The sequence below is a fragment of the Lissotriton helveticus genome, chromosome 1_1, assembly GCF_964261635.1.
Source record: "Lissotriton helveticus chromosome 1_1, aLisHel1.1, whole genome shotgun sequence".
Lineage (NCBI taxonomy): Eukaryota > Metazoa > Chordata > Amphibia > Caudata > Salamandridae > Lissotriton > Lissotriton helveticus.
This window is the reverse complement of record NC_136057.1, coordinates 391,945,853-391,967,190: the sequence shown is the minus strand read 5'-3', so window position 1 is coordinate 391,967,190 and position 21,338 is coordinate 391,945,853. Positions and strand designations below refer to the sequence as shown.

At 42.6% G+C, this 21,338-nt stretch overlaps 1 protein-coding gene across 8 annotated transcripts in view; it reads right to left on the bottom strand.

The window, feature by feature from the left end:
• Positions 1–314: 314 nt before the first annotated feature.
• TULP3 (TUB like protein 3) overlaps positions 315–21,338 on the bottom strand; it is a 550,002-nt gene continuing 528,978 nt past the window's right edge. For 7 of the 8 annotated variants that reach the window (XM_078673739.1, XM_078673741.1, XM_078673742.1 and 4 more), the window contains one exon: positions 321–5,422. In XM_078673739.1, coding sequence (XP_078529865.1) covers positions 5,289–5,422 — 134 coding nt within the window. In that variant the 3' untranslated portion in view covers positions 321–5,288. Of the gene's footprint in view, positions 5,423–21,338 lie in introns of all 8 variants that reach the window. The other variant, XR_013606868.1, reaches the window with a different exon arrangement.

The window sequence follows — 21,338 nt, the reverse complement described above, 5'->3', positions numbered from 1 at the left end:
GGTTAGTGGATTAATTGTGGGTGCTATGTAGCCTGAAGTCAAACACCCCTAGACTTCCTGACAAATTCACAACAACAAAATGCTACAGCACCCCACACAATGTAATTTGCACAATGAAATTAAATAGTGTTATAAAGAAATACTGCAGTAGGACTTGAGATTCTTTTCTTGCTTTTATTTGTGTTCTTCCAGTTTAAAAAGCGGAGAAGAAACGTAGCCAACGCGTTTCGTCCGTAGGACTTCTTCAGGGCAAAAGAGTATATATAATTTCCTATGTATTAATTTCCGGAATTTTCTTTCAGATTCTGTAAGTTCAACGTTTTCAGATGCGACTGTGAATATCATGTGTGGCCTTATTATTTGTAGCTGTGGCATAGAATCACGTTTGATTGTAGTTCCTTAATATTCCGAATAACCAAGAATATATAAAGGGCAAGTATTGCCTTGTTTGGAAGGATAGCAATCAGATCCTTTCTTGTTTCCTGATTATGAGGTCAGGGAGGACACATATATTCATTGTCCACAAACCATCAGGTTTTAAGCACGAGCCGCGTCTACCGTCCAAGTATGCCGTCACCCTCGACCACCGTGGTACTTGCCCTTTATATATTCTTGGTTATTCGGAATATTAAGGAACTACAATCAAACGTGATTCTATGCCACAGCTACAAATAATAAGGCCACACATGATATTCACAGTCGCATCTGAAAACGTTGAACTTAACAGAATCTGAAAGAAAATTCCGGAAATTAATACATAGGAAATTATATATACTCTTTTGCCCTGAAGAAGTCCTACGGACGAAACGCGTTGGCTACGTTTCTTCTCCGCTTTTTAAACTGGAAGAACACAAATAAAAGCAAGAAAAGAATCTCAAGTCCTACTGCAGTATTTCTTTATAACACTGTATTTAATGTCATTGTGCAAATTACATTGTGTGGGGTGCTGTAGCATTTTGTTGTTGTGAATTTGTCAGGAAACCTAACAAAAAGTACAGAGCAGCACTGCTTACTGAACAGGTTGTACTGTCAGTTTTTCAATTGTCTGTCACGAAGACTCAAACATGACAACAAAATGTATGTGCATGAGATAAAAATATAAAATACATGTGAATCTGATAAAAAATAATTAAAATCTGTATATTCCTCTCAAAATAACTGCAGTGGATTTCAAAATGATCCCAGAGAAGTTGAAAGAAATCTTTCTCTGGAATGTCCCTTGGTTAACTTAAAAAAACAAAAACAGTAAACAAATGGAAGTACAGACATGCACATTTGAGATTATAAATGAAAAGGCCTTAAAAATAAACAATTTCACGCTGTAATATAGACCCATCAAGTGACAAAAGCAGAAGCATTAAAAGGCACATTATAGCGATTTCTGTAATGGAGATAAAAGACGTACATGATTAAGAAATAATATCACAAGGTACCCGTCTCATAAAAGAATGAATATTGGAACACCCACTGGTACCAGCTTGATTCACAAAACAAGTGATGGGCGTGGAAGATCAGTGAAAAGGGAAGCCTACTGCTAAACAAAGGCATAACAAGTTTTAATAAAGCAACAGCCACAATGATCAGATGTGGAAGATTACATTGTGCGATTGTATACAATGCCATACATAGAAGTATAGGGAAAAGGTAACACCATTGTTTCTGGAGTTATTGCTGGACACAACTACATCTTGAGAACATGACCAGCCTAACAATTTACAGTCAACAAGCATCTGGATGTGTGGCACTTGACTCCCATACGTCCTAATACGTGTATGTGCTGTAAATAACCAAAAATATTGTCCAACGGGTGAAGACTCAAAATAATGCTATGGGCATTTACTAGTTCACTGTATCTCACAAAATTGAGAATCATCCTTCTACAGGCATCTAAAGAACAATGACTTCCCAGACACAGAGCTGTATTGAAGATTAAATGTTAGGCCGTACTACAAAACTGCATAAAACACAGTAGGTAGCAAATGTCTACTTATCTACACTGTAATTTATTAGAAGGAACATGGAGTATACACATACTTCACATTGCCCAAGTCACGAGTAACTTAAATACCCGTTAAACAGTTTATACAGAATCCAAACCATCTGATCGTGGTTTCCACTGCATTGCTTTGCGTAGATATTTTTTATCTTTGCTTACTTGGTACATAAATTATACCCTGGTTGAAACTCAAGGAAAGTCCCTTTATGCCTAATATTCCCTTTCCTTTGAACGGGTATTGCACTGCCACAAATGAAAAAATTACAGGTACTGAGCAGCTCTGCTAGCAATTCAAAGTTAATCCTATCAGGCAATAAATTCTCAATAATTCGTAAAGGGGAGAAACTGATTATTCTATATTAATAATAGTTTACTGGGCTTGATACCACCAGGAGATGTCAATGAAAATGTTTTTCTGCAAATTAGACAAAAATATGATCATCTATCACAGGCACAATGGCAATGTGCAATTCATTCATTTACTCTATCTAAAAACACTAGATATGATCTACAGTGTAAGTGTTTGTCTTCTAATAATGAACAGTTCGTAGAATGGTTGGACTTTGCACAAAATTAGAAAAATAAAACCCAAACATCCACCAGTATTAGGACTTAAGTTGGAGAGGTTATCATCAACCCAGATCCTGATTGAGGATATGGAAACTGTGGGATGACAATGGTGGTAATAGTGCCATCAATCCCACGCATTACTCTAAACATTACTGGCAGATCAAATGTTATCAAAGTTAACTCTCCCCAATTTTTATACACTATACTCAGTTATAGCTGCAAACCATACTTCACTCAAAACAATTTGGTAGTATTGCAGTATTATCAACCTTACTTTAACTCCTCATTTTAAATGTCTCGATTTGACATTGCAACTGCCAATGTCGATAATTTTTACTTCCTATGAAAATAGTTACCAAGATGCTACTCACTGTCAGCCTACCCATAGCTTACATAGAATGGCATTCAGTTTTTCTTTTTTGGATGCATGGCCGTTATCACAATAATGAGGCTCCCAGCACGCTATCACTGTGATTATACTCCATTGTAACCACTTTCTAAAACAGATCAGTGCATAATGTAGTTGGCCGTACTTTCAATTTAATCCATATGTGGGTTTTAAGATGGAGAGTGAAAGTAATGTAAAGATCAAAAACGGGTTTTGCAAATGCCTTCGCTTACAATGGTAACCAGGCGGCACATAAACCCCTACTACAACTACTCCCAAAAGTAGAAGGACCAGCAGAGCATTTACAAGATCACTAAAAAAAAACAAGTATTAATCATGTGTCGCAGATGGGCAGCTAAAGTCTTCGTCTTTGTGGCAATACAAGTTGGTCCTCAGTTTATTTCCTGAAGGTTAATGGGTCAGACAGTCCTCAAGGAGTTTCTCCAACTGGCTTGTGCTGTGTGGCATGGGCAACCACCTATACAGGGCAACCGTTTTGGAAGGTAGAGCAACCTATCAAGGATCTGAAAAAGCAAGGAATTTAATGAAGGTTTGATTTACTGGCGCACACAATAATTGTGGACCCATCTTACCAGGAAATACCAATGGCTTCACATGGGCACACCATGATCACTTTCTTACAAATTCTACTGGCAGGATTAAATAGGGGCAGTGGAAGCATCACCCAGATATCACATTATATGTTCAAGGAATACGACTGAGTTATTAATGTAATGCTTACAAATGAGAAAAGGCAACTACAAACAGCTTACACCAAATACAATTCATCCTTGTCAATTAAGATGAAACTATTGGCACAGCATAGCACACAGTGCACATTAACAAGGTCTCACTGCACTGCTGAATGTTTTTAAATAACTACTGAAATTGGGACATTGCAGTGTCGCACAAAACACTACAGGATTGCACATGTTCCTCATTCTACATCACATACGTCTATGGACATTAAAACTCCTTTTTTTCAACATACACATTCGGCTGACAGGGATATTCTGCCTTTGCTGCCCCTAGGAGCTGACCTGTTTTAGGACTGTTTTCATTATCCCTTTAAACATGTCCATGGTGAGCTCCCATGTCTGCCATCATTCCTATTCCTTGACTGAAATGTGTGAGGACCAGCAATGTGGTCCACTAGTACACAATATGGGTAGCTAGAAAAATATAAACCCTCTAACACATACAATAAGGACACATGGCTACAAAACACTATACAGACTACACATAAGAAATATCTCTTGTAGACAGGAACAACAATATTATAAAAAAGTAATTAAACTTAACAGTACGTAAACTGATATAATAATGAAAAGTACCGTGGTAAGCTTTGCAGCAAATGTTAAATCAACCAATATTCAATTTGTCAAAATCTGTAGCTTTGATCTTGACAATCTCGAACGTGTTTAAGTGAAGGTAAAACCCCCCAATAAAGAAGCCACATTTTGTTTAGAAAATAAATGAACATTCTATTTTGCAAGTCCCTTTTTACTCCGACTCTATGTACAGCTATTTTTGGTAACTCAGCTCAGATAAGGCTGCTTTTCATTGCCTCCAGATGCAACCCTGCCAATCCTTACAATGAAAACCAATACGTCTTAACAATTACTTATGTGCGTGGATTAACAAAATAATGCCTCAAATCAAAATCCATTAATTACATTTGCACTATAAAAGAAAACAAATACATCAATTGTGCTTACACATTTGTAATTAAGAAATGGAAATGTGCAACACAATCAGAAAAAGTCTACTTATTTTTGGTGGTGAAGATGACAGTAAATATCAAATTATTTTTGCAAAGATTTTCCTTTCCACTGACATGTAATCTGAGCACTGGCATGTAATCTGAGCGCTGGCAAGATAAATTACACAAGAGATGCACGGAATAAAATGCTTTGGAAAAGTAGGGAAGTTGGTTTATCAGTGTTTTTCCACATGCCCATGCAACAAACATTCACATCTTGAGACGAACGGTCTACCCTAGGCTTCCTATGGCTCGGATCATTTTGTCACAGCCAGCAAATTCTGAGAGAGTTTTAAATAAATGTATTAAAATGTCACACATGCACTAGTACAGACACACACGCACGTACACAAACATTCACTATCCTCAATCACTGCTGCTAAAATTGGGCAGTTACCGCCCTCCAAGGTCTTTGAGTAAGTTTCCACCAATGTATCAAGAAAAAGGACTTTTGATGTTGTTTGTTCTCAACCATGATTACAAGGCAGGTCACAGAGCGGGCCGCGTGAGTAAAAGTAAAGTTGTAATGTTTTGAGCATTGATTTTCAGAAGGTGCAGTTACATTTGAATCCTCATTCACATGCCAATTTGCTGTCAAAGCTTGAGAGACCAATGGCAAATGCCTGCAGTGCACACATGGGGTAGTTATAGTCCAAGGTGAAAACATCTTCTGCCACTCGTCCAAACTGCATCACTATGTAGTCAGCTGTTAAAAGAAAGAGATTTCATTGGGACATGAGAAAGAGTTATTTACAATTTCAATTAAAAGGAAGGGAAAGAGGATAGTTTACATACATAAATAAAAAATCCACAGTACAATATTTATTTTCTTAGGGAGGTTCTTTCGAACTATTGTACTAAAACCTAGTTTGGAAATCCTTACTCATGTTACCAAATAATGAACACTCTAAACAAAGAACTGTAGTCTCACATCAAGAGAAAAATGGGACACAGGAAACGCTTCCAATGACAGAATTGAATTCTAAACTGAACAATGAATTGAGGCTCACAAAAGAACAAGTTACCTACTACCTTCAGTAACACTCATTCTGGTGGATACCCTATCTAATTGCAGATTCTTGACAGTTAGAATAGTCCCCAGGTGCCTGGATTCTGAATCTGCATGGTTCCACAGCAGTGCTCCCTATGCACTGCTAGCTGCTGCCGTGCGGCATCACGCTGGATTTGTTCCACTCAGGAAGTGAATATAAGTAACAAACCCCTAGATGTTGATGTCATTTTCTTGTTCGACTCTACCATCGCCATCAGACGCAGAGCATGAACAATAGTACCAGAGTGCAGATCTCCAATTTGCAACATCTGTAGATGGTAAAAAGGGACACTCTACAGAGAAATGTGGAGGTGGTGAGGCATTTGGGTTAGGAGTATCCATCCAAAGCGGAGGCCTGCCAGATGTCAAGAACAGGCACCCTGAGGCAGCATTGGCTGTGGTAGAATTACCCGTCAGTCTTCCACAGCCTGTTTATTGTATAATGTGTAGCACATCTTAATGCAGAGGTCTATCCACTTTACCTTTCTTTGCCTCGAGCAACACACAAAAAGTTTATCATTCACTCAATGGTCTATGGTGCAATCGATTTTAAAAGATTAAGGGGTCCAGTCGTTGGCGTCCCTCCTATTTTTCAATGTGAAATGGAGCAGAGAATGATCTTATAGTGATGGATTGCCCAACATGAAAAGGAATCGCAACTTATGGCGAAAAGCCGCCCTGCTCGTCAACACCAGTTTGTCCAGAAAAGTGGTGTAGGTTGGCTGCACAGAGAGAGCTTGGAGATCACTCATGCGACAAGCTAAAGTGATCGCAATGAGGAAGACAGTTTTGAGAGAGATAAAATGCAATGAGCAATTATGCATTGGCTCAAAGGGGGTGCACATGAGGAACATCAGGAACGAATTAAGATCCCACTGTGGCATCAAATGGTTTGGGAGGGAACGCGTGTCAAGTCTTTAATAAACATCATCACAGATGATTTAAAGGAGGATGGCTGGTCTGGCAAACACAAAAAGGCATATGGGGATGACAAATAACATTTAAAAGTGCCCACTGCAAGACCTTGCTGTGCCAAAGAAAAAAAGAATCAATAAAACATCTGACCGTTAGGCTATCCGGTCTGTGTTGCAGACTCCACACCCGGTCACAAAGCATCCGGCATAAATGGACCTTGAAAGAGGGGTGCCCACCTGGGAAGATGGATTCCATCCACAATCTCTTCTGGTAGATCGAAAGCATTCAACTGCCGCCACTCAATCTCCATACAAGGAGGTGTGGATTGCCCAGGTTCGGGTATAGAAGCTTGTCTTGCTGCTGCAATAGAAGTTTCTCAATGGAAGCCTGATCATAGGACAGATGTTCATACATAGAAGGTCTGGGTACCACATACTGATACACCGGAGACTAGATCTCTCTGACCACATCGCTCAGATGACATTCCCAACCCTGCAGTGATGAATCCATCACAAGCATCACCTCTGGGTAAGAGGTCTGCAGCTGGTCATGCTGCGGTCGAGCAGCCACTGCTGCAGATGTTTTGCAGTCTCCTCTGACACCTGGATAACAACCAAAAGATTTCCAAGGCCAAGACGAGTCAAAGATGCTCTCAATAAGATTTCGGAAACTGAATCTGAAACATTGGGTAATCAACTGATTGAGAATGCCAATGATGGCAAGAGGTTCACTGTTGTCTGGAGGTGGTCTATGACTGATTGTGGCGATCCTCAACCTCCAAAACTAAGCAGCGACCACCATTTTCATGAAGACCAAGGGACGCTGGTAAGGCTGGAGGGGAACACAGCAAACTTAAAATGATTGTGCCCAATCTTGAACCGCAGGCTGGGCACATGAAAGTATGTGTCCTGCAGGGCCAAGCCGGCTATGCCAAGCCAGCCATGCAGTTGCCCAGATCCAGGGCAGACAGAATCTGGATCAGCGCAAACATTTTGTATTTGTCTTTCCTAAGGAAGGTGTTTAGAGGACGAAGAGCTAGAATATGATGGAAGCCTCCATCATATTTTTCGCACAAGGAAACAGTGGGAGTAATATTCCCTCTATATCCGAGGCCGGAACCATCTCTATGGCCCCGCGGGGGACAGTAGAGCTTGCACCTCCTGAAATAAGGTGGTTAGGTGCTGCTCTGAAAGCCACTCTGATGTGGGATGAAGTTGCGGTGAGTCACAACAGAACAGAGGGATGATCTGGAGGACATCTTCAGGCAAAATATAGCAGTTTGGGGAGAAAGTGCTGCAGAGGAGGGGGACTGAGAAAAGTGCTGTTCTGCGAAATATCTCATTTGTCCCCGTCCTCCGCCACGAAAGGACTGGGGCCACTGTTGGTCTTGCAGTTCACACGCCAACCCTCTGGAGTAGCCTTTTAAAGGTAGAACTGATGAAGAAATTGTCTGGCAGGGGTGGAAAGTCCCAAGGATGCGCTGAGACTCTTCTTTCCTTCAAGTGTTCGAAGGCGGAATCAGTCTGGTCACCAAAAAGGTGCAATCCATCAAAAGGCACAGCCATAATTAATGCTTGCACATCTCCAGAAAAGCCTATGAATCGCATCCACTCATAGCAACAGAGCACAACACTGGTGTAAACTGCCTGATCCAAGAAATCCGCAATATCCAGAACAGCCATAATTATATATTTGGCTGCGTCCTGGCAATCTTGACTGGTTTGAGCAAAGGAGGCCCTAAACTCCCCCTGACAGCCGTCAAGAACTCATTGGCCATGTCCCAGAAGGCGCATGTATAACAGTCTAAAAGGCAGTCCGCATTGACTGACCTCAAGACTAGGCTGGGTGAAGAAAACTTTAATTTCCTGAATGCCTCCATCCTTTTTGACTCCCTGCCTGGAGGGTCGTTGGGAATACATTAAGATTATCTATGCTAGTGGAAGCTTGGAAGCAAAACTCTCAGGAGTAGGGTGCTAAGTAAGAAAATCCGGCTCGCCAGGTGCCGGTCTGCAGTGCCTAGCCACCTGCCTGTGTAAGTTAGAGTTTCACAGGAATGGAAGTAATGAGGCTGGCTCAGGATGCTAAAGACACTTGTCTTGACCTCAACAGAAGGTATTTTCAAGTCCAGGACCTAAGTTGCTCACTTAATTACAACAGCAAATGAAGCACTGTCTTCTGGGGGCAAAATCAATCCTGCATCAGGGGAAGTATAATGCCCACTGGCCTCCTGTAAGTACATGTATAAACGGTTATCATAATAATGTGGGAGTAAGTTATTCCCATTATCACCATTAGCATCTCCAGGTGGTGGCAAAATCTGGTCAGAATCAGAACCAAAAACAAAATGATGGAGCCTCCTAGGATGGCTCCTGGGGTAGAGGGACAATATTATCTGAGCCACACTGTAGGAGGACCTGGTGCGCTGGAGTGGGGTTGGAGAGTGACCCTGGTCAGGTTTGAGACAGATTTGGATCTGGTTGGATGTCGGACAGTGGTCCTGGATTCCCCAGTGATGCTGATGAAAGTCCGTAACGGCGTCTATGAAAGAAGGACCGACGCAGGTCTTTGACATGGAGTAGAAGTATGCACAAAAGTCGATGCAGTACCTGAGGCCAGATCGATGGACTCAGAAGGCATCAAGGGCGTAACCCTACTGGAGGCACATGAGGATCCTTAGGGATTTAAGGCGCACCAGAGGAAGTCAGAAGAGGGTAAAAAAAAGTACACAGATGCATCGGGACCAGTTGCGGAATTGGCTTCTCCAACTGGGATTGGCAGCAAGATCGATTGGAACTTTGACTTCCTTGCAACTTCTCTTTAGACAGATTGTGGGGATGGGGTGAAGCTCCACCTTGACTTTTTATACTTCCTTGAAGTTGACTTACCAGACCACGAAGAACTGTCACTGGAACTGCCTAGAGAGTGGGGACAGGAATAGATGCTTGACTTAGAGCCAGAGCAGAACTTACACAAGGTCTGTGACTTCTTTTAATGTTTGGTGACATACAGCATCACTTCATGGTCGCGAATCACCTTTGGGTGCATGAAGGTACACTCTTCACATGACTTGAAGTCATACCCAGAGTCGAAAACACCAAAGGAATACCTCATCTGGGTTCACTACAACATCTGTTTCTGACAATCATGCCTTTGTTCGAACCCTTCCATCTTCGGTGGAGACAGTGTTCCCTTGCTCACTGGAATTCAATTAGGAGAAAATTGACAACCAACAAAAAAAGGGGCAAAGCTATTGATCGGTGCTCAAAGGCACAGAAAGAAAGGAACTGACAATGACACGCAGGGGTGGTACTTTCATATTGCTTTGCACCATCACTTCGAACGAGCTCAACATTCACCTAGCACCACAATGTCTCCATCTAATTGTAACTTCATACTAGAACATTGTCCCACCCAAAAAAAGAAGTCTTATATTTTATTAGTGCACAGTCATAATTAATCATGTGCTTCGCCCCTCACTTAAAATGGCCTATTGTAACATTAGATAGTACATGCATTGTCTCAAACCTTCCCATTCCACAATAATGTTTTCAATTACCTCTATTTTAGCTTTAAGAATGTGAGGTACTAAGGCTCCAGATGGAGCAATGAGGAGGTCATACCACACTGAGTCATGAGATTCTGTGTTACCATTGAAACGGTTGTCTTCTGGCACATTTGAAACACACTATCAATAAGGGAACGGAGCAGTCAAACTACATTTACTCCTTCAAAATGTGTCCCTCCATTACACGCAGATTACATTTAGTATTAAGTCATAAAACTGATGCACACCAGATCATGAGAAGGACTACGTTTGAAGAAAAAGCAATCTTGAGCAACTTAATAGACACACTGTCTGTTGACAGTTTTTACCCTCAACATACAATCTTCAAAGCAGGAGCTCCATTTTAAAGCACCATCAAGTATAAGGCTCAAATAATTCGAGTTTTGAATATTTTCTTAAAGCAAGCCACTTGCAGTGTCTATTTTAGTGGATTTTACATCTGCAAATAGAGCGAGCAAGCTTCATGCTTTCTTTACTGGTGATCTGTATGCAGTTTTCCACTGCAAAAAAAGGCATTAAGAACCCACCCTTCTTTTCTACCACAGGTGGTGTCTGATTTAAACACTAATTAAACAAGTTCACAGCCTATCTTTTCCCCTAATTCTTCATTCTAGGTGGAGATCTACAAATTAGGAAGGGGATTATCTTTTTATTTAGATTGAATTAAACAGAGTAGGAAGGTCAAACAGGGCTTTGTATGTCATGGTAATGGTCAAAGAAGCCTAGCTTCTTTTAAACATACCATACCAGGTGGCTTTTTATTACTTACATTACAGCCCGGTAGGAGAAAAGTAATAAGCCCTTACTTGACCATCCTAGGGCCCACTACACAAGTGGGAAGTTGGCTACTGATGCTTTAATGAGAAAAGCCTCCATCCTAGGCATTTGTAAGCCTACTACTTGGAGGTCAGTCCGTACTTTTGCTAAACATTTTTGTCTGAACTGTCTCTTCAGGACAGATACCTTACATGGTCAGGCATTTCTTCTTAATTTATTTGCGAAGATAAATTCAAATCTCCGTTTGTTTCATTGTTCCACACATATCAACAAGTAAACATGTTATATTGAGGCTATCATGAATTCCAGAATACTAATGTAATTCTCTTTAAACTCTACCAACTAAATGTGGAAAGCTTGTCTCTTTGTATATAATTGGGAAAGGCATATTTTGCCTTCGTTTTTACTAACCCCTTGAATCCCAAGTCCTCTTAAAAACTGACAAATCAAACCAATTTTTAATTCTTTAATAACCTTTATCGTCTCCATCTTGTTAAATTCACAGCTTATTATACTGACCTAATTCCAGGAGGCTTGTACTTATGCATGTTTGAAACAGTTCAGATAGTTCAAAATAATGTGTTCAGTCTCACTCTGCTTTGGACTAGAAGTTGTTTTTACATGTAATTAGATCAATAGCCACTCAGGAAGAACTGACAAAATCTTAGGATTGCTTCTGTGTCCAATCCCAATTCATTTGCATTATTTAGTGGCAGACAGCAGCTTCAGAAGTAAATAAATTATCCAACTGTTGTAAGGTCGATTTAGACCAGGTTATCTTCTAAAAAAGAAAAGATTTGCAATATGTTCAAACTTAATCGACTTGGGGGAAAAAAGATTTAGGCTGTAAGTTTCATCTGAAAACAATACATTTTGTTGCGCTCATCTTGAGCACATTTTCCTCCTTCCGAATTGTATAACTAAAACAGATTTTTGGGAGAACTCTTAAGATTACAGGTTTGAATATTTACCCCGTCTTTAAACTAGCAACTTGTTTTAGAATCTCTATCTTCCTGTCATTATCAAAAGTTTGACACATTTTTCGTCTCTTACTTTTACTTTGCCCAACTCTTGTAATCACTCTTACTTTTAGGATTTTTTCCCATTACAAAAATGACGGACATTTAATTCAACTCCTCGCCTACAGAAGTCCTCAAAATGTACCTTATCGGAGACTACGGTACTCGATTAAAAAACGGAACCTCCTACACAAAAGCCATATCTTGCAAGTGTTCTTCAACCCCCCATTTGCTTTGCTGACAGAGATAATCTAAACACTAGCAATCTGCTTGAAAGGACTTTGCTCCATATTAGCACTGACTAAACCAACATCATTCGCACTGTTTGATACTATATTAGCATAGACAATATTCCAATTGGCTAAAACTTGGGTAAAATGATCTCAATGTACCTTGATATTAAGTATAATTTGCCTAATACTCAGGTGCACCACTAAGTCTAATACATTTGATTGTAAGCTTATATGGTCACTTTTTGGCTCGCATAGACTAATCAATGTCAGGATCAAGTTAATTGTATCTTTAAAAAAAAATCTGAGAGAAATATTTTGGCTGAAATAATGCCTGGAGTAGTCAGTCTATAGTCTACCATAAACTAATCAGTTAACCTTTTGGGTTCACTCCAACCACTGAATATTCCATCCTCCTACTACTGAATAATCAATCATCTCTTTCAACTAGTCCCCGTGTATATAATAGATCAATTTGTTCGCCATCCCCTCAAATAAAGACATTACATTAACATCGGTTAGTCTCATTTCAACAGCATGCAAAGAGAAACATGGCACAGGATCGTGCATTAAGCAATGCAAGTATTATGGCGGGGTTCCTGTGGTGTTACTAACTGTCCCACTTAAACTTTCCTTGGGGGCAGAGGTGAATGGGGAGAAATGTTATGCATCCTCTATGTGTTGCCGTATTAATCCATTCTTAAGCGAATTGGGATGACATGCAGGTATAGCATGATGATAAAGTGTGGCTTGAAGTTAAACAGAGTGTATTTGTATCTTATTTCAATTTACGAGGAATGTTCATGCTCCTATGTCCTAACAGACATTCATGTGCATGTTCCTTTCCTTACATTAGGCTGGTATTAAAACGCTTTAGAGGAGAATGCCTGAGAAGTTAATACTAATGCTTAAAACTGTGCTAGATTGCCATGTGGTGAACTTCTTTGCCATTTAGGGGTTGTGTCTGAAAAAATGCTTTTAAAATATATATTTTGTATGGTATTATCAACTATAGGTAGTTTGACACATAATGAAGTTGGCAGCATAACCACTGTGCCTCAGTATGCGACCACAACTTCCAGAATTCATTGTCAATCAATCAATCATTCAGACAAATTTGTAGAGCGCGCTACTCACCCGCTAGGGTCTCAAGGCGCTGGGGGGGAGTCGCTACTGCTCGAACAGCCAGGTCTTGAGTTGTTTCCTGAAGGAGAGATGGTCCTGGGTCAGCCCTAGGTGGGTGGGGATGGAGTTCCATGTCTTGGCCGCCAGGTAGGAGAAGGATCTTCCTCCGGCAGTGGATTTGCGAATTCTTGGGACGGAGGCGAGGGCAAGGCTGGCGGATCGGAGCTGGCGGGTGGGTGTGTAGAATGTGAGGCGGCTGTGGAGGTATTTCGGGACCATGTCGTGGAGAGTCTTGTGTGCATGGGTGAGGAGTCTGAACGTGATCCTCTTGTTGACGGGGAGCCAGTGCAAGTCTTTCAGATGGGTAGAGATGTGGCTGTGACGAGGGATGTCCAGGATGATTCGTGCAGAGGCGTTTTGTATGCGCCAGTGTAGAGGGTGTTCCCGTAGTCCAGGCGGCTGGTGACGAGGGCCTGGGTGACCGTCTTCCTGGTTTCGGTGGGGATCCACCGGAAGATCTTTCGGAGCATGCGCAGGGTGTTGAAGCAGGATGACAAGACGGCGTTGACTTGCTTGGTCATCGTGAGGGAGGAGTCCAGGATGAAGCCCAGGTTGCGTGCATGATCCGTTGGCTTGGGTGCGGTGCCCAGGGCAGGGGGTCACCAGGAGTCGTCCCAGGCAGAAGGGGATGGTCCCAGGATGAGGACTTCCGTCTTGTCTGAGTTCAGTTTCAGACGGCTGAGCTTCATCCATTCCGCGACGTCTTTCAATCCTTCCTGGAGGCTGGATCTGGCGGTGGCAGGGTCATTGGTGAGGGAGAGGATCAGCTGGGTGTCGTCGGCGTAAAAGATGATGTTTAGGTTGTGTTGGCGTGCGATGGCTGCGAGAGGGCTCATGTAGACGTTGAAGAGGGTGGGGCTGAGTGAGGATCCTTGCGGAACGCCGCAGATGACTTCAGTGGCCGCGGATCGGAACGGGGGGAGGTGGACTCTATGGGTTCTTCCATCGAGGAACGAGATGATCCACTCCAGGGCCGCTCCTTGGATACCGGTGTTGCTGAGGCGCTGTATCAGGGTGCGGTGGCATACGGTGTCGAAGGCTGCTGAGAGGTCTAGGAGGATGAGGGCAGCAGTTTCCCCGTTGTCGAGCAGGGACCTGATGTCGTCGGTAGCTGCGATGAGAGCGGTCTCGGTGCTGTGGTTTGCTCGGAAACCGGACTGTGAGGGGTCGAGGAATCCGTTTGTCTCGAGGAAGGTGGAGAGTTGTTTGTTGACGGTCTTCTCGATGACTTTGGCCGGAAAAGGGAGGAGCGAGATGGGGTGGAAGTTCTTGAGGTCCGTGGTTTGTGCTCCTTCCTTTTCTATCATGATGTACTGGCTTAATTTATAATGCTAAAAAAGAGTTCTAAACATCACATTTACATGACAAAATACAGTTGTGAGTTACAAGGTCGTTATAGGACAAAATGAGGTGCTGAAAAAATGCATCTTATCTCTGAACAACAGAGACTAAATATTAGTGGACCTGAACAAACAGACAGATAAAAAGAATATGTAAAGTGTCCAGTGCAACAGGTATATCACATGAGCAAAGCGGAGGGAAGCTCCGTAGGTTTATGCAAGTTGTGCAAAAAATTCAGGCAAAAATATGTTAAAGAGTCATCTGTGCAAAACTGATATATATATATATATATATATATATATATATATATATATTATTTTTTTTTTTTCAAAAGAACAAAGGATTCTCCACACTTCCGCACAGCCGTGTGGCAGACACAGAATCACGAACCACACGATATCTTGTACTGTTGTTTATTGGGTCCTCATTTATTTCGGGTTTCTGTGAGCACAAACTTTTTAAACAATGAACGTGTAACAGTTTTTTCCTGAATAAGTGCGTAAAAGGCCTCCTTCACCCAAACACCAGCTGATTTGGAAATCAACAAATAGTTCTGGCCTACCTAGCTCCCCTATAATTTCCCTAACATATTGCACCCGTGGTATCTGAAAGCAATGGTCCAGACCCAGGTAATCTGTTACGGTCTCCCTATTAAGTTCAAGATCACTTTTTAGCCAATCTCAAAACCACAATAACATGGGGAAAATTTGGATATAATCAGAAATAAATCCTGCACCCAATTCATCATGCACAATCTCTGAAGGAATACTCTGGGGAATCCTCAAAATCCTCCTGAAGAATTTGTACTCTGTAACTTGTACAGGGTGACAAGACTTATAACCCCATATCTCAGCATCATATGCCACTGTTGACATGTATTTAGCTTTATAGAGGTCCAACATAGACTTAATATGAACATGACTCAAGAGCCTAAAGATTGAGTCAATACTATGCGCTAACCTATTAAAGGACTGTACATGTGCACTCATCAATAAGTCCTTATAGGGCAAGATGAGATGTTGATAAAAATGCATCTTATTAGTGAACCACAGGGACTAAAACTAGTGAACCTTAAGAAACAGACTACTGAGATGCATTAAAAAAAGCTTGGTGGCACTGACTGGTCCTTTATTTCCTCCCAAGCCAGGGGTACATCTAAAACATTCCCCCATCTACATCTCTGATGGCAGGAAAATATGCAGAGAGGAACTCAGCCTAGCCCAATGACACTTCTGCCTTCTTACAAGAACACCGCAAAAGGATGGCCTTTGAATAAAGTTAATTTTCCAATCATCTGTTTTAAATGCTTTTTTCTGAGTTAACATGCAATTTATTTCTTCCTCTGTTTGCACTCTAAAAGAGTGGCATAGCTAAAAGAACTGCAGATCAAAAAATGTCTTGGCTTCAAATGGCAAAACTATGCCAATAAGTCCAACAGCTAATTTGTGGGCTGCACTGCGAAGGCTCTTATCAATAACTAGACATAAGGTTCTGGAACCTTCCATCTAACCTTAAATGAGGGGTGAGCCTCCTACAACAGCATTTAAGAGTCAATAACCTAATAGTAACTTTTCACTTTTTGGAGATCACCACTACCGGGGTGAAGCTAAAATATGAATGTAAATTAAATTCAATTATGTATTATTAACATGCAAATACAACTACATTTTTACAGCAACATCAACAAATTAAATGTGTTAAATAATAAAATGTAAATATGTTAATTTCATTTTTAAAATCTTTTTAAACAATTGTAAAAATTATTCACCCTCAATATTTTGTTTATTTAGTAAACTTAGTTACAACACTTTTCCATCTATTATTTAACATAGTAAGTGTAATTTGTTCCAAATATAAGCAGTAAATATTATATATTTTAAATGTTGAATTCATTTAATTAATTTAACAGTTTCCTTTTGGTGTTTTTTAATTCCCTGCCTCAATTGTTTCTATGGGCATGTGTTGCAGTAAAGTGTTTGACCATATGTGGTGCTTGACTTGCTCCACAGCCTGACTCGAGTACAACTGCGCTGGTCATGACATCTTTAGGGCTGTAGAACAACTTACTTACCTTCGGTAACACTTTTTCTGGTGGATACAGTTTCTGCCTGTGGATTCCTCACCTTATGAATATCCCCTGCGCCAGCATTCCGCAGAAACGTTTTCCTAGCATTCCACGCCAACGAGGTCGTCACAATGCCATGCCTCCGCACGTGGCTCCGCATGACGTCACAAGAGCCATACGAAGACCACATCGACGTGATGACGTCAGTTCCACTTATTTTTTCCCTGCCACCAAGGCAAAAGGGCAGACCGACCATAGAGACAATGTATACATAGTACACAGTATTCACACAAATACACTCAGTGTAAAGTGAAATAGGAAAGCAAAGAAAGCAAACATTTCCTTTAAACCTACACAAAGGCAAACAGAGGCAAACAGAGGCAATAAAAAATGACAATATGAAATAACCATATTAACCCATACCTCTTTTAGGTATAAAAGGGTGGACAACGGGGAGGAGGGTGTGTCAGTGAGGAATCCACAGGCAGATACTGCATCCACCAGAAAAAGCGTTACCGAAGGTAAGTAACTTGTTCTTCTGATGGATACATCTGTCTGTGGAGTCCTCACCTTATGAATAGAATCCCACAGCAGTCCCACTCCCGCAGGAGGGTGTCCACCCTTCTATACCAAAAAATCTTGCAAAACAGAGCGCACAAAATGGCCGTTCCTCTTTACTTAGAAATCTAAGCAGTAATGCTTCGTGAAAGTCTGAAGGGAGGTCCAATTGCGGCCTTACAGATGTCCAACACAGGAACACCTATGGACAAGGCAGAAGTAGATGATTTAGCCCTGGTGGAGTGAGCTCTAATCCCTTCAGGAGGCTCCTTACCAGCCAGAGCGTAGCAGAAATTGATGCACAAGATGATCCACCTGGATAAAGTGTGCTTGTGCACTGCCTTGCCATTTATGCGTCCAAAGTAGCCCACAAAGAGATGATCATCCTGTCGCAAGTCCTTCTTTCTATTCAGATAGAAACTAATCGCCCTCTTAGGATCCAATCGGTGAAGCCTCCCCTCCTCCTTGGAAGGATGAGGAGGAGGATAGAAAGTAGGGAGGGTTATGGACTGTCCTAGATGGTAGGGAGTTACCACCTTAGGCAGAAAAGCAGCCCTGGTCCTGGGGACCATCCTTTCAGCATGTATGGTCATAAACTGAGGCTTTGAACTCAAAGCCTGAAGCTCACTCACCCTCCTAGCCGAGGTGATAGCCACAAGGAATACGTTTTAAATGACAGCAGTCTCAAAGAACAACTATGCAAAGGTTAAAAAGTAGAACCCATCAAGAAAGTTAAAACCAGATTAGAATCCCACTGGGGCATAATAACAGGAGTGGGCGGAAACATGTTAGTAAGCCCCTTAATAAACCTTATAACAATGGGAGATTTGAAAAGAGAAGGTTGATAAGGCAAACAAAGAAATGCTGATAAAGCCAACAAATATCTTATAACAGTAGCCACAGCACAACCCTGCTGGACCAAATGCAACCTAAAACAAAGAACATCAGAAAGATGAGCTTTTAAGGGATCAATAGACTTCTCTCCACACCATTTAACAAATTTAAACCACCTGTAGGAATAGATAGACTTGGTGAAGTGTCCCCTGGCCGATAATATAACATCCATCAGGTCAGGCGGGAGAGAGAAAGAATTCAGGTTGCCCCGTTCAATTTCCAGGTATGAAGGTGCAGGCTCTGGAGGTGTAGAACCTGCCTCTCCGACTGAGTGAAGAGGTCTACCCTAAGAGGGAGATGGAGCGGAGGATGCGTCGAGAGATAAAGAAGGTCTGTGTACCACACCCTTCTTGGCTAATCCGGGGCAATCAAAATAACTTGGGCCCGGTCTAGGACAATCTTCCTCAGAACCCTAAGAATCAAGGGTACAGGAGGAAACGCGTAAAGGAGTTGTGAGTTCCAACTCAACTGAAACGCATCCCCAAACGCTCCCTGCCTCGGAAACTGGAGACAGCAGAAGGACGGGCAGTGTGCGTTCGAGTGCGCCATACAGGTCCACCCGAGGAGTTCCCCACATCCGGAAGATGTGTCAAACTACCTCCGGATGAAGCCTCCACTCGTGGTCGGCAGAAAACTGCCGACTGAGACTGTCCGCACACAAGTTCAGCACACCGGCCAGATGATTTGCCATCGAGCAAACCTGATGATCCTGAGCCCAGGACCAGAGCAGTAAGACCTCCATGCAGAGATGACACGACCCTACTCCTTCCTGCTTGTTGACGTACCACATCGTGGCAGTGTTGTCTGTCAGGACTTGAACCGACTGACCGCGAAGGGAAGGGAAGGGAGAAAGGCCTTGAGTGGCAAACGTATCGCCCGCAACTCCAGAAGATGGATATGAAGCAATGTTTCCTCTGGAGACCAAAAACCCTTGATTTCCAGATCCCCCAGATGAGCACCCCACCCTAGGGTAGAGGCATCCGTTATCACTGTGGCCACCGATGGAGGAAGATGAAAGGGCTTTCCTTGAGACAGATTGCCCTCCACGCTCCACCAAGACAGATGCGCTGCAGCTTCTCTGGAGATCCTGACTGACTCCCTGAGATATCCGTTGTGCTGATACCACTGCCTGCAGAGACACCACTGAAGCGCCCTCATGTGCCAGCGTGCGTGGTTGACCAACTGAATGCAGGAAGCGAACAGACCGAGCAGGCGAATGACCTTCAGAACAGGAACAACCACTCCATTGTAAAACAAGGGAATCATTTCCTGAATGTCGAGAATCCTTTACGGAGGCAGGAAAGCTCGACAGAATGGTATCCAGTACTGCTCCTATGAACAGCTTGCACTGTGAGGGCACCAGGTGAGACTTGGGTACATTTATCGAAAAACCCACTTTGTCCAACAGCTGGTTTGTTACCTGCAGATGATGATGCACCATCTCTGGCGACTCTGCCTTCAGAAGCCAGTCGTCCAGGTAGTGGAAAACCGGAATCTCCAACCTCCTGAGATGGGCAGCAACCACTGCCATCACCTTGGTGAAGACTCGAGGTGCAGTAGTAAGACCAAACGGAAGGACCGCAAACTGGTAGTGTTGCGTACCAACCGTAAATCGGAGATACTTCCTGTGCGGCTTTAGAATTGGGATGTGAAAATACGCATCCTGTAAATCGATGGACACCATCCAGTCCTCTTGTTGCAGTGCCTGAAGAACCTGCACTAGGGTGAGCATCTTGAATCTCTCCTGCTTGATAAACAGTTTTAAAATTCTGAGGTCCAGGATAGTACGTAACCGGCCATCATTCTTGGAAATCAGGAAATACCAGGAGTAGCATCCCTGACCCCTTTCCAGCTCCAGAACCACCTCTATCGCACCTTTATGTAGCAGGGCAAGAACTTCCTTCTGAAGGAGAAGTAAATGATTCTCTGTGCAAAACCCTTGGCAAGGAGGGTAAGGAGGAGGGAATTCCCTGAAGGGAAGGGCGTACCCATTTTCTACCAGATCTAAAACCCAAAGGTCCGAAGTGTTCAGTTTCCAATCTTGTAGAAAATGGGTAAGCCAACCTCCCACGGGACCTACATGATCCAGGTTAGAGGATTTAGGGCTGCTTTCCTGCATTACCAGGAGGGGTTGGGGAGGAGGAGTAGGAGGAAGAAGGCTGACATCCGGCTCCACGAAGGCGACCTCTGCCTTTACCCCTATAAGATTTGTACAAGGGGTTTTGTTGCTGTTGCTGCTGCTGGGGCTGTCTGCAACCACGAAAGGAAGACTTCCCGAAGCCACGATATCATCTATAGCCATAACCTTTCATCTGAGACTGCAGGCCCATAGACTTCGCTGTGGCCTTACTGTCCTCAAATATTTGCAGAGCAGAATAAGCTTTCTCTCTTAACAGTCTAGACCCATCAAAAGGCAGATCAAGTAGGGCAGCCTGTACATCGGAGAGAATCCAGAAGACCTCAACCATGCATGTCTTCTTGTTGCAATGGATGAACCCATCACCCAGGCAACAGAATCCGCTGTGTCCAGGCTAGACTGGATGACTTGGCGAGCCGCAGCCTGCGAGTCTGCCAGCATTTCACTCAGATTTCCCCTATTCTCATCAGACAATTGCGGAAGAAGATGTGTGGCAGAGCCCATAAGGGTATGAATATATCTACCCAATAGACAAGTGGCATTAGTAGACTTCAGAGCCATGCTAGCCGATAAAAAGACCTTCTTTGCAGATTGTTCCAACTTCTTGGAATACCTGTCAGCAGGAGCCTGCGGTAAAGCACCTGTGGACTGCTTGGAACAAGAAGCCTGCACCACTAAGCTCTAAGGAGAGGGGTGGGATGAAAGGAACACCGGATCCCCTGGAGCAGGTCTATATCTTCTGGACACCGACCTTGAAACTGCAGGAGCAGAAAGTGGGTTGCGCCACACATTAAGGATTGGCTCACTCAATGCTTTGTTGAAAGGCAAAAGTGGTTCACCCACAGAGGACGGAGAATGAAGCACCTCTGTGAGTAAATTAGGCTT